General features: G+C 49.0%; 1 protein-coding gene across 3 annotated transcripts in view; it reads left to right on the forward strand.

Moving 5' to 3' along the window:
- The first annotated feature begins 886 nt into the window (after window positions 1-886).
- Window positions 887-17,243, forward strand: part of ACOXL (acyl-CoA oxidase like) — a 329,296-nt gene continuing 312,939 nt past the window's right edge. For 2 of the 3 annotated variants that reach the window (XM_070380058.1, XM_070380059.1), the window contains exon 1: window positions 887-1,054. In XM_070380058.1, the coding sequence (XP_070236159.1) occupies window positions 933-1,054 (122 nt within the window). In that variant the 5' untranslated portion in view covers window positions 887-932. Of the gene's footprint in view, window positions 1,055-16,901; window positions 17,210-17,243 lie in introns of those variants that run through there. The other variant, XM_070380060.1, reaches the window with a different exon arrangement.

Genomic DNA, 17,243 nt, shown 5'->3' on the forward strand with positions numbered 1-17,243 from the left:
GTTGGATGGCATCACCGACTCAACGAACATGAGTTGGAGCAAACTCCGGGAGATAGTGAAGGACAGGGAAGCCTGGCGAGCTGCAGCCAATGGGGTTGGAAAGAGTGGGACAAGGCTTAGGACTGAGCAACAAGAAGGAAACTAATACAGATGATATTCGTTAACCTAATGACAGCAGACAGAGACCCAAGGGCCAGCTACAGCACACTCCCCAACAGTCATCTCCCCAGCCCACTGGTCTTTGAAAGGAAACAACTAACATTCCCTTTCCACTTAAATGGAGACTCAGTCAAGTAAATGAGACTTAGAGGAAAGGAATGAATGTCACTTGTTAGAACAACAGAAGGAGGATTCTGGGAGATGAGTTCATGTTTGTTCATCGTTTGTTCTTTCTGCATCTCCCAGCTACCCTGTAGCCCCAGGCCACCCCCCAGATTACGGTAATATTAAAGTTCGCTGGAATGCCAAGCTGCAGCTGACCTGGGGCCAGAGCATGGGCCAGGCCATCTTGGATCCTGGGCGCAGAGAGGCTGCTGACACAGGACGTCCGCTCCGTGAGGTGCCTCAGCTCTGAGCAACCAGGCCCTGGTGTCTACAGACCAACTTCCCCTCTAGGGTTCTAATACCAGGGCTCTTGTGGGCCACCGACTGGAGGGACAACTGAGCCGAGGGCACAGGCAGCAGGAACTCAAGCCCCGGGGCAAGGCGGGGAGGAAGACCATTGTAAAATTCCTTGGACCTTTCTTTCTTCACTGGGTGCCCAGGCAGCAGCGTCGGGGTAGGGCCAGCGCGCGGGAGGGCGGGGCAAGCGGCGGAGGAGGGAGGAGACTGGCCAGCGGCGTGGAGCCGAGAGGGAGTGCGCTCTGGGCCACGTGCGGGAGGAGGCGCGCGGGGCAGCGGCCCCAGAGACGCGCCAGAGGCCCGACAGCACGATGGAGCCGGCGGACCTGGGGCTCGGGGACTCATCCTTGCACCGTTACCTGGACGGCGAGTTCTGGAGCCTCAAAAACGAGCTGCGCGAGCTCCTGGGCGGCTGTCCGCTCTTCCGGCCCAGGTAACGCGTCCCCAAGGGCACCCCGCGGTGCACCCCGGGCAGGGCAAGCTGGCGTGTGTGTGCTGCGCCCGAAAACAGGTCCCTCCCGACCTGACAGAAGATGGACTGCCCGCCCCAGTCCTGTGGACGCCGCAGAGCCGGCGACTTCGTGGCCCTCAGGAGGCGTCCTCTGCCCACCGCGCTCCCTCCTTCACGGAGAGCAGGGACAAACGGGCGCGCCCCGCAGCGGCGGACGGGATGCTCGGCCCAGAGTGGTAGCTTCTAAACCTGTTTCCTAACCTGTTTCTTGAGTCCCCGCTTTTGGGTGCCACCCTTTGCCGGGAGAGGGGGCAGAAAACCGGGTTGGAGCGGGCGTGGAGCGCCCCCAGGGCCACCGTGTCGCCTGGTCCGGAACAGAATCGCGGAAAGTGGGGCAAAACAGCGTTATCCCGGGTCGTCCCTGCAGAGAAGTGAGGGCATTTTCCCGGCACAGGGATGGACTGGCTGTGCCCGGGGTCGTATCTGGTTGCTGGCATGCTGCGGACTCCCAGGGGCCTCGCGGAGTCCAGGTGTGCGCAGGGGCGGCCGAACAGCGGCTGGGGTGCTTGGGTTGTAAGGTGGATTCAGGCCCAGAAGTCATTTGATGGCAGCACAGCCCAGAAAAGTGGACAGAGGGCTTGGTGCAAGCTAAGTTTGCAGACGGAGAAAATAACCCAAGAACCAGCCCTTGTGTCTCGTCGAGGACTTTCTCCTGTGCTCTGCTGGGTGGCTCACCCCATCTCAGGTCGTCTGATAAGCCCATTTTTAGAATCAGGCTTTGGAGTTTTAATTTAAGAAAGCCCCAGTTAAAAAACACCAGTATGTTCTGAAGGAAGATTAACCAGTTAGCACATGTTTCTGTCTCAAGGATGAGCCAGGCTGAAGGAGGAGATGTTCGGAATAAAAGCAGGTCATCCTTGGGGAGGAAGCTGTGGTTTCAGCACTGGAGGTGGGGGGAGCGGGGCTTAGGGGAGGTGACAGGTGAGATGGTGGGTGGGCCCTTGTCTCCCCAATTTGTCCTTTCCCTCTCTCTCTCACACCGTCTTCTTTATGTTATCTTTCTCAAAGCATGGTCCAGGGACTCCTGGGGTACCCAAGACTTTTCCAGGAGCTTCACAAGTTAGAAATTATTTTAGTGATAATATGAAGCAGTTACTGAGCCTTTCATCCTCATTTTCTCATGAAGGTACAGTGGTAATTCCCAGAAACTATAGGATGCATAATTTCCCAACATATCTGCAGAAGCAGAGAGCAGCATCCAGTTATTTCAAGGCAGACGTTAACCAGACTTGTAAAGACGCAGAACAATGCCACTTTTCTAATTAAAAGTGTAGTTCTTTTTGTAAACATTTAATGAGTTTATTATTGTTACATTCAAATGATATAAATATTTAAACATTTTTTTATTTTATAATTTCTGACATGATAAATACCCATAGATATTTGCGGACCCCAATAATTTTTTAAAAGACAATTTTAAAGAGCAGTGTTAGGTTTATAACAAAATTGAGAGGAAGGTACAGAAATTTCCTATATATTAATACCTCGTGTCCCCACACAGGCATAACCTCTTCTATTATCAACATCACTCACCAGAATGGACTTTTTTTTTTTTTGCCAAAGATGAATCTACATGGGTACATCATAGTCACTCAGAGACCACAGTTTACAGTGTTGTACATTCTGTGGGTCTAGACAAATGTTTAATGACACGTGCCCATCATTATAGGGGCTTCCCAGGTGGCTCCGTGGTAAAGAATCCACCTGCCAATGCAGAAGATGTGGGTTCAGTCCCTGGGTTGGGAAGATCCCCTGGAGGAGGAAATGGCAACCCACTCCAGTATTCTTGACTGGAAAATTCCATGGACAGAGGAGCCTGGCGGGCTCCAGTGCACGGGGTTGCAAAAGAGCCGGGCCGACTGAGCGCAGCGCGGCTCCCGTCATTACGGCGTCATCCAGTGTTTTCACCCCCGAAACACGGTCAGCACTCTGTGTTTCTCTCCTCACCACCCACCCCGACAACCACTGATCTTTTCACTGTTTCCATAGTTTTGCCTTTTTAGAATCATATAGTTGCGATCATACAGTATGTAGCCTTTTCAGATTGCCTTATTTCACTTAGTAATATGTGTTTAAGCTTTCTCCATGTCTTTTCATGGCCCGAGAGCTCATTTGTTTTTTGTGCTGAATGCTGCTCTATTGTCTGGATGAACCAGTTTATTTATCCAGTCACCTACTGAAGTCCACCTTGGATGCTTCCATGTTTTGGAAGTTATGCGTAAAGCTACTATAAACATCCATGTACAGGTTTTTGTGTGGAGGCCTCAAGAATTTTTAAGAGGGCAAGGAGGTCCTGCTGCCCTAAGGTTCTGTCACATCCCTTTAAACAGGGGTCCCCAGCCTCCAGGATCTAATGCCTGATGATCCGAGGTGGAGCTGATGTAGTAATAATAGAGATAAAGCGCACAAGAAACGTAATGCCCTTGAATCATCTCAAAACCATCCCCCTCCTCGGTGTCTGGAAAAATTACCTTCCATGAAATCGGTGCCCAAAAGCTTGGGGACCACTGCCCTTACACACGTCCCTTTTCCTGTCTTCCTGTGTCTTTTCAGTTTAGTTCCTGGGCTGTCGTCTCTTTGTCTTTTCTTATTAGATAACTGCAGTTTAAATGATGGAATGCTAACATCTAAACCGCTGATTTGGACCAAATAGAAGGTTCTTTGCTGTGAATTGTGCAGTCTGCTTTGGGACAGAGGGAAAGGCAGGCTGGAGTTGGAAAGCCAACCAGCAGCCAGCAGCACATTACCTGTGTGATTGTCATCAAGTGAGATGTTACCTTCCTGAGCTTCGATCTGCAGAAAGGGTATAACATCTGTGCTGCTGGTTTAAATGAGAAACTATTGAGTGGCTTTTCACTAATGCTGGCTGTGGTATGACACCTAAAAAAAAAAGTGGGGGGAAAGACATACAAACCCCATTACTTTAACAAATACTTTTCCATTGTCTCCAGTTCTTGTTTATTGACTTCATAATTTCAGAGTTGTAATAGCTTAAATGTCATACTGTTTTTTTTTTGCCCCCAGTGATTAAAGATCTTAGTATCTGCTTGAAAGTTCACCTTGTACTATCAGATTTGATCTTATCCTGTGTTCAAAGACAGTGACCTGACTTCTTGTTGTTTTTAACTTTCTACCATGGTAAAAGGCTCCATGAGAGGTCAGAAATAAAACTCTCTGGTGGCTCAGATGGTAAAGAATCTGCCTGCGATGCAGGAGACCCAGGTTCGATCCCTGGTTTGGAAAGATCCCCTGGAGGAGGGCATGGCAACCCTCTCCAGTATCCTTGCCTGGAGAATCCCATGGACAGAGGAGCCTGGCGGGCTGCAGTCCATGGGGTGGCAAAGAGTCGGACATGACCGATTGACTAACACCAGAATGGATTCACAGATACAATATGAGGCCTCCTGTAGCCAGTCCCCTATCCCCAGGCCCTTGAAATTCAAGTAGGTGTTGGAGGGGGTGGGGTTCATGAGTGTGAGTGCTATGTGTATAGTGGGAAGTTCGTATAGTGTCAGGCACTCCCAGGACATCAGAGCCCAGGAAACAGTTTGCTTCCCCAAAAAACCAAAATCCTGGTTTTGCAGTTTTCTGAGCACATCACCGCTGCCCTCCTCTGTGCAGGGATTCTTCCTCTGGGGTACTGCGCCAGCTGTGGTGCGGGTGCAGCCCAGCTTCCCCCCTCTCTCCCCAAGACCAGCCTTCCAGGCTGAATCCTCCCTGTCCTCACTCTGATGGCGGGTCCCCCAGGCTCTGGGAATGTCCCCATGTCTAAGGGTCCCACCTGCCCTGAGATCCATAGAACAGCATGCCCTTGGCTGGAGCAGCAGCGGATTCTGGGCCACTTGAGGCTCCTTCCTGAGGTTGCAGGGGATATTTAAAAACAGCATCCAGGGACTTCCCTGGTGGTGCAGTGGTTAAGACCTCGCCTTCCAATGCAGGGGTGCAGGCTCTATTCCTAATTAGGGAGCTAAGATTCCACATGCCTCATGGCCAAAAACCAAAACAGAAAACAGAAGCAATCATGTAACAAATTCAGTAGAGACTTTAAAACGGTCCCCATCAAAAAAAAAGAGCAACGTCTGAAACGTGATAAGCTTTTCAAACATTTCTGAGTTTGTTTCTTGGTAAAGCGGGGCTCTCTCCTGGGGGCCAGGCTGGTGGGTGGGTGTGCACATGTAAGGCTTCTGTGCTCAGTTGCTTCAGTCGTGTCCGACTCTTTCTGACCCCATGGACTGTAGCCCACCAGGCTCCTCTGTCCATGAGATTCTTGAGGCAAGAATACTGGAGTGGGTGGCCATGCCCTCTTCCAGGGGATCTTCCCAACCCAGCTATCGAACCCTCCTCTCTTATGTCTCCTGCATTGACAGGTAAGTTCTTTACCACTAGCGCCACCTGGTAAGCCCTGTAAGGCTCACAGCCTCACTAGAAGTTTCTAGACTCATGGGACCTCCCCACTATCTGTCCTCAGGGCTCCCCTCCCTGGCCTGGCTGTGCTGAGCCGGCTGCTTCCCTGTCCCCCTTCTTTCTCTTCACTGCCTTTTCTTTTCTTTCCTGGAGCAATGCACATTTCTCTTCCTAACCTTTGCTGAGATTTGGTTTTCCCCCACAGCCTTATTTATGCACTCAAGCATATGGTGAAGACTTTCTTATTGCAAAGAGTCAGATAATATTGAAAACCTAAAAGTTTCCCAAACTGTCCCCTCCCGCAACAGCTTATTTTTTTTAATTATTATTTATTGATTATTATTTTATTTATTTTTCTGGGCTCCAAAATCACTGCAGATGGTGATTGCAGCCATGAAATTAAACGACGCTTACTCCTTGGAAGGAAAGATATGACCAACCTAGGCAGCATATTAAAAAGCAGAGACATTACTTTGTCAACAAAGGTCCATCTAGTCAAGGCTATGGTTTTTCCAGTGGTCATGTATGGATGTGAGAGTTGGACTATAATGAAAGCTGAGCGCTGAAGAATTGATGCTTTTGAACTGTGGTGTTGGAGAAGACTCTTGAGAGTCCCTTGGACTGCAAAGAGGTCCAACCAGTCCATCCTAAAGGTGATCAGTCCTGGGTGGTTCATTGGAGGGACTGATGTTGAAGCTGAAACTCCAATACTTTGGCCACATGATTTGAAGAGCTGTCTCATTTGAAAAGACCCTGATGCTGGGAAATATTGAGAGCAAGAGGAGAAGGGGACTTCAGAGGATGAGATGGTTGGATGGCACCACTGACTCAGTGGACATGGGTTTGGGTGGACTCTGGGAGTTGGTGATGGACAGGGAGGCCTGGCGTGCTGCAGTCCATGGTGGTCGCAAAGAGTCAGACAGGACTGAGCGACTGAACTGAATTGATTTTTGGCTGTGCTGGGTCTTCCTTGCTGCATGTGGGCTTTCTCTAGTTGCCATGAGCGGGGGCTGCTCTTCATTTAGGCATGTGAGCTTCTCATTGCGGTGGCTTCTCTTGTTGCCGAGCACAGGTTCTAGGCACATGAGCGTCAGTAGCTGTGGCGCTCGGGCTTCGTTGCTCTGTGGCATGTGGAATCTTCCTGGTCCCCTGCATTGGCAGGCGGAGTCTCAACTACTGGGCCACCAGGGAAGTCCCCAGCCACTTATTTTTATTGTGGTGAAATAAACAGAAAATAAAATTGACCATTTTAACCTTTTTTACTTTTAAATTTTAGACATTTATTTTTAATTGGAAGATGATTGCTCTACAGTATTCCTCTGGCTTGTGCCATACAACAATGCAAATGAGCCATAAGTACACATATGTCTCCTGACTCCTGAACCCCACCCCCACCCCCATGGTAATCACAGGGCACCAGCCGAGCTCCCCGTGCTGTGCAGCAGCTTCCCACCGGCTATCTGTTTACACGTTCAGTTCAGTTCAGTCGCTCAGTTGTGTCCGACTCTTCGCGATGGTGTATATATCAGCACTACTCTCTGAATTTGTTCCACCGTCTCATCCCCCTACTGTGTCCGGCGTTTCTTCTCCGTATCTGTGTCTCTGTTCCTGCCCTGCCTGCAAATAGATTCATCTGTACCATTTTTCTAGATTCCACATGTATGTGTTTATAGACAACGTTTGTTCTGCTCTTTCTGACTTCCCTTTGTGCCACAGGCTCCAGGCTCACCCAGCTCACTAGAACTGAGTGCACAGTGGCACGAAGTACATCTGCGGTACTGTGCAGCCATCGCCGCCATCCATCTCGGAACTCTGGCATCCTCGAAGTCCGAAACTCTGTACCCGTTAAACATTAATTCGCTCTTCCTTCCTCCCCACAGCCACTGGCAACCACAGTTCTACTTTCTGTCTCTAAACTACTCTAGTTATGTCATATAAGTGGAATCATACAATCATTGTCCTTTTGTGTCTGGCTTTTTTCACTTAGCAGAATGTCCTTCATGTTGCAACAGGTGACAGGATCTCCTTTTTAACGTTGGATAATACTCCATCATCCTTTACTGTGCCCACCTTTGCGTGAAATGTTCCTTTGACATCTCCAATTTTTTTGGAGGAGATCTCTAGTCATTCCCATTCTGTTGTTGTCCTCTATTTCTTTGTACTGGGAAAGACTGAGGGCAAGAGGAGAAGGGGGCTACAGAGGATGAGACGGTTGGATGGCATTACTGACTGGATGGACATGAGTTTGTGAAACTCAGGGAGATAGTGAGGGACAGGGAAGCCTGGTGTGCTGCAGTCCATGGGGTCGCAGAGCTGGACACGACTGAGCAACCGAACAACAGCAGTACTTCATCAGATGGATACATCACATTTTGTTTATCCATTCATATGTTGATAGCATTTGGTCCTCCAACCACTTTGAACACTTGAGTGTTGTAGAGTTTGTTTTCCCTACTTTCCCTATTTTTCTATGAGTTCACATATACATGTGAACATTTTTTTTGGATAAACAGAATCATACTATGTGTTCCAGCTTTCTCTTTTAAAATTTATTTTTATTTTCATAATACAATGTATGAACCCACTTAATACAAAAGAGACACTATGAGGTTTGGAGTGAAAACTATTTGCCCCTATTCCACCCCTTCCCCTCTCATTCCCTTTTCTCACTGGCAAACACTTTCACGTCTTTTGGGGGATTCTTATGTCATTTACATCTATTTTCTTTTAAAACAGTCATAAACAGAGCTACTTCCTGATTATACAGTGATTTGTGTGTGTGTGTGTTAGTCGCTCAGTCGTGTCTGACTCTTTGAAAGCCCATGGACTGTAGCCCATCAGGCTCCTCTGTCTATGGGATTTCCCAGGCAAGAATACTGGAGTGGGTAGCCAGTCTCTTCTCCAGGGGATCTTCCTGATGCAGGGATTAAACCCGGTCTCCTGCATTGCAGGCAGATTCTTTATTGTCTGAGCCACTGGGGAAGCCCATGCATTGACTTAGTAGCATAGAGAATGAAGATCCCCATGGCTGCCCACTTTCTTTCCTTATTCCCACCAATCAGTGCATCCCCATGTGGACTTACATTGGTATACAGGGTTCACACTGCTGTGACTATGTGTGTTATTCCCTGCCATGCCCCACAGCGTAACATATTTCATTTCCTTTCTTTGACAACTTTTGGTGTTCTCTTGGGATAACAATTTCTACCTTTATTCATTTGCTTAGTTTTGTATAAAATGGTCACTCACTGGCCTGTGCACTTCTAGACAAGAGTTACAGTCCTCTCAGTTTGGTCAAGGGCTTCCCTGGTGGCTGAGTGCTAAAGAACCTGCCTGCAGTGCAGGAGACTTGCAGGTTCAAGCCCTGGGTCAGGAAGATCCCCTTGGAGAAGGAAATGGCAACCCACTCCAGTATTCTTGCCTGGAGAATCCCATGGACAAAGGAGCCTGGTGAGCTACAGTCTATGGGGTCGCAAAGAGCTGGACATGACTTAGCAACTAAACAACAACAAAACAACGGTTTGGTCAAAGCTGTCATGTATATGCGTTCCCTTCCCTCCCTGTGGACAGATCCATTCAGGAGGTCCCCCTCAGGGGCTTCAGCTGGACGGGCTTTACCATTGTCTTCCCGGCCACCTGGGGAGCTTCCTTTGCATCTCCTTTAAAGTGAAGCTTTTGTTTTCCCAGGCCTTCTCTTTCTTGGTCGCTCTTTGTGGAGGATTAGAGGTGGCCACAGACTCTTGAGCGTCATTCCCGTTGAGAAGGGTGCTTCTGTGTCCCCTCCCCTGAGTCTGGGTGGCTCGGGGACTGCTCTGGCCCACGGGTATGGTTGGAGTGACAGGGCACCAGTGTCTAGGCTCAGCTCTGAGTGACTGTGACCGGCACCTTCTGCTTCTGTCTCCTGAGGCCCTGGCTTCCGTGTGGAAAGTTCTGCACCAGCCTGTGGCTGCCATGCTGCGAGGAAGCCCAAGCTGGTCCTTGAAGAGATGCCCCATAGAGCGATGCTGGCCATTCCTGACTGCTCCAGCTCCCAGCTGTTCATGTCATCTAAGCTGGGACCCCAGGCCTGTGAGGAGCTCACAGGCCATCTCTATTAATACTTGATTCTGTGTGTCCAAGTTCCCGACAGAGCAGGAGGCAGAGTGACACTGAACCGTTTTAAGCCACTACGTTTTGGGGTATGTTATTAGCCATAGCCATAGAGAGCCAGGACACTCTCTCATGTGATAGCTTCTTGAGAAGGGATACCAGAGAATTAACTTTTTCAGATCTTCACGTCTGAAAATATTTACTCTCAAAATTGGCTGAATATTTGTGTAGGTGTAGAATTCTAGACTGGGAATAAAATTTCCCCCAGAATTTTAAAGTCATCATGCCTTTAAATATCCAACATTGTTATTAAGGAACCAGCCACCCTCTGCACCTTGGCGTTTTAGTGTGTAAAGATATGACTTTTCTTCCTCCCACCTGGAAGTTTCTAGGACTTTGTGTTTAGCACAGGCTTTATGGCCATGGACTTCCCTGGTGGCTCAGACGATAAAGCGCCTGTCTACAATGCGGGAGACACGGGTTCGATCCCTGGGTCGGGAAGATCCCCTGGAGAAGGAAATGGCAATCCGCTCCAGTACTCTTGCCTGGAAAATCCCATGGACAGAGGAGCCTGGTAGGCTACAGTCCATGGGGTCCCAAAGAGTCGGACACGCCTGAGCGACTTCACTTTCACTTTTGCTTATGGCATTTTACTGTGTCGTGACTTGATGGTGGTCTCTTTCTCCTTCATTGCTGGGGGCATGCCAGGGGCTCTTGTAATCTGGAAACTACTGTTCTTCAACTATTTGCACGGCTGTCTTATCTGAACTCTGATTCAGATGTCAGACCTCTGGGGCTTGTCTTCTAGTTTCCTGATCTTTTCTTTCTTGTTTTTCATCTCTTTACCTTTTCATTTTTTCTCTTGGCAGACTTTCTCAACTTTATCTTCCAACTTCTCTTGAGTCATTTAAGATAACTACTGTCATAATTTTTGAAGTTTCTCTAAGTCCCTTGTTCCTTTTCTAGAGCATCTGTTCTTGTTTTCTGGTTGCCAAATCTCTTATTTCTTGGGAATACTTGATGGTAAGTTCTGAGATGTTTCTTTCTATTTTCTGCCTTGTCTCTGTTTCTTGAGTTCCTTTTCTCCCCCTTTGTACTTTTGACCTCTGTTTTTCGTGTTTGAGGCTTTTGCTAAGTGTCTAGTCAACCTTGGGTGTTTGTTAAAAACAGGAGTGAAGTGAGTAATGTGAGTAAATGCTGGTTTGTAAACAAGCAGGGTTCTTGGTCCCAGACTTTCTTGATCAGAGAGAACCTTCCTTTCCAAGGCAGGTTAGCATTAGTGTTCTGTTTTGGTCAGTGTTAGTCCCTGAGGCGGAGAAGGCAATGGCACCCCACTCCAATACTCTTGCCTGGAAAATCCCATGGACGGAGGAGCCTGGTAGGCTGCACTCCACAGGGTCACTAAGAGTCAGACACAACTGAGCGACTTCACTTTCACTTTTCACTTTCATGCATTGGAGAAGGAAATGGCAACCCACTCCAGTGTTCCTGTCTGGAGAATCCCAGAGACGGGGGAGCCTGGTGGGCTGCCGTCTATGGGGTCTCACAGAGTTGGACACGGCTGAAGTGACTTAGCAGCAGCAGTCCCTGAGGATGGGTGTACAGAGAATGAAGGACAGGTGATAAGCCCGGGTGCCTGAAAGGATGGTTGGTGAGCTGGGCTCCTCCATATGTGACTTTAGGCTGATTAGAAAACTAAGCTCCTCTTCTGTATGACATTTTAAAAAGCTGTGACCTCGTAAAAACAGAATAGAATTGTGCTTAGCAGGGACTGGTGGTAGGAGGAATAAGAGGGATGTTGTTTAAAGGGACAAACTTGTGACCGACAGATGGCACAGTATAGCGAGTATGGACAGTGATATTGTTTATGAGTGTCAACCTTGCTAAAGACTAGGGTGTTTTTCCTTATTGAAGTAGAGTTGGTTTGCAGTGTTGTGTTAGTTACTGGTGTGCAGCAAGTAACATATATATATATATATATATATTTTTTTCATAATGGTTTATTACAAGAGATTGAACACAGGTCCCTGTGCTACATCGTAGGGCCTTGTTGTTTATGCGTTTTATATATAGTAGTTTGTATCTGTTAATCCCAAACTTCTAATGTATCCTTTTCTTATCCCTTTTCTTCTTTGGCAACCATAAATTTCTTTTCTGTATCTGTGGGTCTGTCTTTGTTTAGTAAGTGATATCACATGATATTTGCCTTTCTCTTTTTGACTTACTTCACTTAGTATGATAATTTCCAAATCCGTCCATATATATCCATATGTGTATATGTCCCGCATCTTCTCTATCCATTCATCTGTTGATGGACACTTTGGTTGCTTTGGTGTCCAGACTACTGTGCGTAGTGCTATTATGAATGTTGGGGTGCTGATTCCCACCCCCCTTTTTTTAAAAATAAAGTTAGCATAAATTGTGCTAACAGTATAACTCTTTAGACCACTGGAGGAGGAAACAACAACCCACTCCAGTATTCTTGCCCGGAAAATCCCTTTTGGGCCTGGGAACCTGGCGAGCTGCAGTCCACAGGGTCACAAAGTCAGACACAGCTTAGCAACTGAGCACACACTCTTTAGACATACCTGGATATGTGAGAAACTCTATAAAATGAAAGTAAAGGAATGCTAAACCAAGGTTTAAAAGGGTTGGCAGGCGAGGGCTGAGAGATGGGGCGGGGACACATGGGTGTGGGTTTTGGTTACTGGCTGCTTCTCTGACTGGATGAAGGTGTTTATCACAGTTTTAAGATGATGATTCAGACTGTGTTACCTCCCAATTATGGTTGTAAAAGGCAGAATTGTTTTCTGGTTGGACCAACAGTTGGAAGAAAAAAAAAATGAGCTGTTAATAACCAAGAGTGCCTCCTCAGGATACTGGCAGAAAGAAAGACAGGCAGTGACCAAGAGAGACTGAGAGAAAGAGAGATCTAGAGAAAGGTACTGACACTCGTGCCAGGAAAAGGTCAGGGGTTCAGTGGTCCCGCTTCCCCCTCACAGGGCTCTACTCCAGGAGTGCAGTTGGCTACGTGCTTTTTACATTTGATTGTTCATCTGACTCTCAGAGGTGATGATAATGAAGTTTATGAAGGGCACGCTAGTGTGCTTAGTCACTCAGTCGTGTCTGACTCTTTGTGACCCCCACGGACTGTAGCCCGCCAGGCTCCTCTGTGGAGTGGGTTGCCGTGCCCTCCCCCAGGGGACCTCCCCGACCCAGGGACTGAACCCAGGTCTCCGACCTTGGAGGCGGATTCTTTACCATGTGAGCCACCAGGGGAGCCCTATGGAGGGCAGAGTCTGGGACTCCCCGGTGGTCCAGCGGTTAGGACCTCGCCTCCCAGTGCAGGGGGTGCAGGTGTGATCCCTGGTCAGGGAGCCAAGATCGCACATGTCTTGTGGCCAAAAAACCAAAACATAAAACAGAAGCAATATTGTGACAAATTCAATAAAGACTTTAAAATGGTTCATATTAAAAAATCCTTAAACAAAAAGGGCATAGTCCTATCTTCCTTTTCTTTAGAGAGGAGAGGAGAGAGAGAGTATAGAGGTGGGATCTGCAGGATTTGAATTACAGTCAATAAACTCTGCATACTAATTTAACGTGAGAAATTTCCTTAGAGAAGATTGTGCAGAAGCCATTTTTGGCTTCCTCATTTGTATTACTTGCTCAGTTGTGTCAGACTCTTTGTGATCCCATGGACTGTAGCCCACTGGGCTCCTCTGTCCATGGGATTCTCCAGGCAAGAATACTGGAGTCAGTTGCCATGCCCTCCTCCAGGGGATCTTCCCGACCCAGGGATTGGGGTTACCACAGTGTGAGTCCTCAAGCTGGTGCAGGAATCGTCACATGATCTGATTTCAGCCAATGAAATAGGAAGGGAGGTTTCTGAGGGGTCCAGGAAAAGATGCTTCCTTGCTTGTCTGAGAGACCTGTTGGATGGGCAGACCTTCTCATTTTGGATAGAGTGGAGTCTGAACGTGAGGCTGACAGGCGTGCAGCCGTTTTCTCACCAACAGGGAAGCCAGCCCTAGGAGGAAATGACTCAAAGAGGCAAAGTGGAGAGCCTCCACATTCTGATAACAGGGTTAAGCCACAGAGCCCATGTGCTCTGAAGCCCGCGTTGTGTTCCTCATCCCCAGTTCCATGAAGCAGTAAGTCCCCTTTATGGTTCAGGCCACTGTGAGTTGGGTTTCAACCAAACTTGTGGTTCTTAACCAGAAGCACCCCAGTTAGTTTGCTTTTATTTCACTTTAGTTTCAGTTACAGAGACAGACAAACACAGCTTACCTTGGTTTCGGGTGCGGAGGCTGAAAGGCAGGAACTGGGGTGACACTGGCGGGAGTCCTTGGCTCTGCTTGCCTCACGTCCAGATGAGCCTTGGCCGCCTTGTGGCCTTCGGAGCTTTGGGTGCGTGTCCCAGTGCTCAGCAGCCAGGCTGGAAGAGAGGGGCTCTTCTTGGCTTCTGGCCTGGTCCAGGCCACCCTCACTGGCCCATCTGGCCACTGCTGTTGCCTTTTCTTGACATGCCACTGGGCTGGGTCACCCAGCAGAACGTGGGTCGGGGTGGGAGTGGGAGCCTGCTAAAGACAGAGTGGGGTGATGTGGCCCAGGAAAGGAAGAGCCCGTGTGGGACAGACGGTGCTGGGCACCCCTCCTTGGCTTCCTCCTGAGCCCCTGGGTCACTGCAGGGAGTGAAGGATGTCTGGGAAGGGCACCTCGGAAGCCAGGTCAGGCGTTCTCACCTTGAATAGGGCACTTAGTGCTGCCTGTTAAGTTTCTTCCATGTTCCTCTGGCCGTGAGTTGGATCTGAAGTTGGGCAATACCTTGGCTTTTCTGGGCAGAGTTGCTGATTCCAAAAGAGTGTTTTGCATGAAGGAAACCAATGTCTGTGTAGAGAGGCTAGGGTCATGGATACTCATTGCTTGCTGCCTCAGAGGGGCTGCGACTTTGGAGGGAAGCAGGCATATTTTCGAACCGAGGTCATTCTGACTGTGTCTGGAGATCTCAGAACTGATGCTGTTCTTGGGGGGGTCCCCCCACAATTCTCTGCCCCCTTCTCTCCCTCCTAGAGAGCTGAGATTCTTCTGTGACTGCTTGTCGGTGTGGATATGTTTTTATTCTTATTTACCTTGTTGCACTGAGTTTCAGTAGCATCCCTTGTCTTTCTAGGTTCCCTTCTGTCCATCCTCTGCTTTACAATGATGTCCAAGTGACAACATCTGGACTCGGTCCTCTCTCCGTGAGTGATGCTTTGCTGGTGGGTTGATTCCAGGAGCAGAGACTGATTCTTACATAGCTGTGACTGTGACAAGGGGGATCCTGACTGTGACAAAAGGAGACGGCACTGCTGATTAATGATTACTCACCCTTCTCTTCATAGCAACAGCTCTATGGACCACGTGCAAACCTCTGTTTCTTTGACACTATCTGCTGGCTTATTGTGGGGCTTTCCCAGGTGGCACAGCGGTAAAGAATTTTCCTGCCAATGCAGGAGATATAGGAGATGCAGGTTCAATCCGTGGCTGGTCAGGAAGATCCCCTGGAGAAGGAAATGGCAACCCACACCAGTATTCTTACCTGGAGGATTCCACAGACAGAGGAGCCTAGTGGGCTCTAGTCCATGGGCTCACAAAGAGGTAGACATGCCTGAGTGATTGAACATTCACACATGGGCTTATTGTAAGAACTTAGACATCATGGGAGACCCTAGAAGCCCAGGATCTCCCCCCAACCCCTCATGGCAGCCATGGCAGAGTGTTTATCTCCACTTGGCCCTTTGGGGACCCCAGGCCCTGAAGTCCAGGGGATCATTGGCCCCTGAGGGAAGCTCTGTGGCCATTTTCCAAGTTCCCATTTACCTGTAAATGGACAGGTAGGTGGGCAGGTAGCTCTCAGGGTCCAGCAGGGGACCCTGGCTCCTATGCATGTTTAACTCACTAAGGGTGCCTCCTACACACTCGGTGAATGGATCTATGGTTGAAAATGATGGATTTTCTCTCTAGATCTTCTACTGTGAGTTTGTGTACAGTAATGTTCAGAAAAAGACCCTGATGCTGGGAAAGATTTGAAGGCAAAGGAGAAAAGGGCAGCAGAGAATGAGATCTTTGGATAGCATCACCAACTCAATGGACATGAATCTGAGCAAACTCCGGGAGATAGTGAAGGACAGGGAAGCCTGGTGTGCTGCAGTCTATGGGGTTGCAAAAGTTGGACACAACTTAGCAACTGAATGATGACAACAATATTCACGTGGACAGTGGTGAAGAATCCACCTGCCAATGCAGGAGATGCAGGTTGGACTCCTGGGTCAGGAAGATCCCCTGGGGAAGGAAATGGCAACCCACTCGAGTATTCTTGCTTGTGAAATCACATGGACCGAGAAGCCTGGTGGGTTACAGTCCTTGGGGTCGCAAAGAATCAGACACAACTGAGCATGTAGCACACACGCACACAAGGTTGCTCCAAAGACATCCTTTGAGTCACCAAAGGTATCACTGCAATTGGATACAAGGAGCCCCATAAGCCAGCAGACACCAGCATCCTGTGGTCAGAGTATGACCTCAGGAGGGAGTCAGGCCTGATTGTACTTGTAGGCCGTGGGGCTGGGCAGCCTCCAAGACCCTGACCTGTTGGCCACAAACCTGTCCTTGCTTTCTTAGCTAATCTCTCAGGGGCCAAAAAGAAGGCTGAGTGCCAAAGAATTGGTGTTTTCAGACTGATGCTGGAGAAGAATCTTGAGAGTCCTTTGGACAGCAAGGAAATTAAACCAATCCTAAAGGAAATCAACCCCGATTATTCATTGGAAGGACTGATGCCGAAGCTAAAGCTCCAATACTTTGGCCACCTGATGCAAAGAGCTGCCTCATTGGAAAAGACCCGACTCATTGGAACAGACCCTGATGCTGGGCAAGACAGATTGGGAGAAGGGGACGACAGAGGATGAGATGGTTGGATGGCATCACTGACACAGTGGACATGAGTTTGAGCAAGCTCTGGGAGACAGTGAAGGACAGGAAAGCCTGGTGTGCTGCAGTCCGTGGGGTCACAAAGAGTCAGACACAACTGAGCGACTGAACAATAACAGGGGCCACTCCCATCAGCACCTCTCGCATGAACCCTAAAAAGTAACCCCCCTTGTTTGAAGCTTCAAGCCTCATTTCTCAGCCAATCACCATCCTGGAGATTGAGATGGGGTGGTGACCTGGACCAATCAGAAGCCGCCCTCGGGCGGGGCTGACACAGCGTCCCCGGGATCCTGGTGGGGGAGGAAGAGCCGGCAGCAGTCTGCACCATGTGCCTTCACCTAATGACAGACATGCCTGAGTCTGGTGACAGCTTGTATTTTCATCTTGCGAGGCTGTGTCTGTTCCTGTCCCCCGCTCCCTCAGCACTGCCTCCCCGTTGGCTCCCTTCCTGCTCACCTTCCTCCCCTTTCCTCCTTCCCTCCCCTCCCACTCCCTCCCTCCCCGGGACTTCCTCTCTCTGCCCACAGACACCCCACTCCTCAGCCTACCCGGCACAGCCACTGGGTGCTCGCTGCTCTGCCTTCTCTCAGCTCCTCCCGACCGAGCCAAGTAAAGGTAATTGCTAAACCCAAAGCTCTCCATTCCAGAA

The sequence above is a fragment of the Bos mutus genome, chromosome 11 (genome assembly GCF_027580195.1).
Source record: "Bos mutus isolate GX-2022 chromosome 11, NWIPB_WYAK_1.1, whole genome shotgun sequence".
NCBI classification, from domain to species: Eukaryota; Metazoa; Chordata; class Mammalia; order Artiodactyla; family Bovidae; genus Bos; species Bos mutus.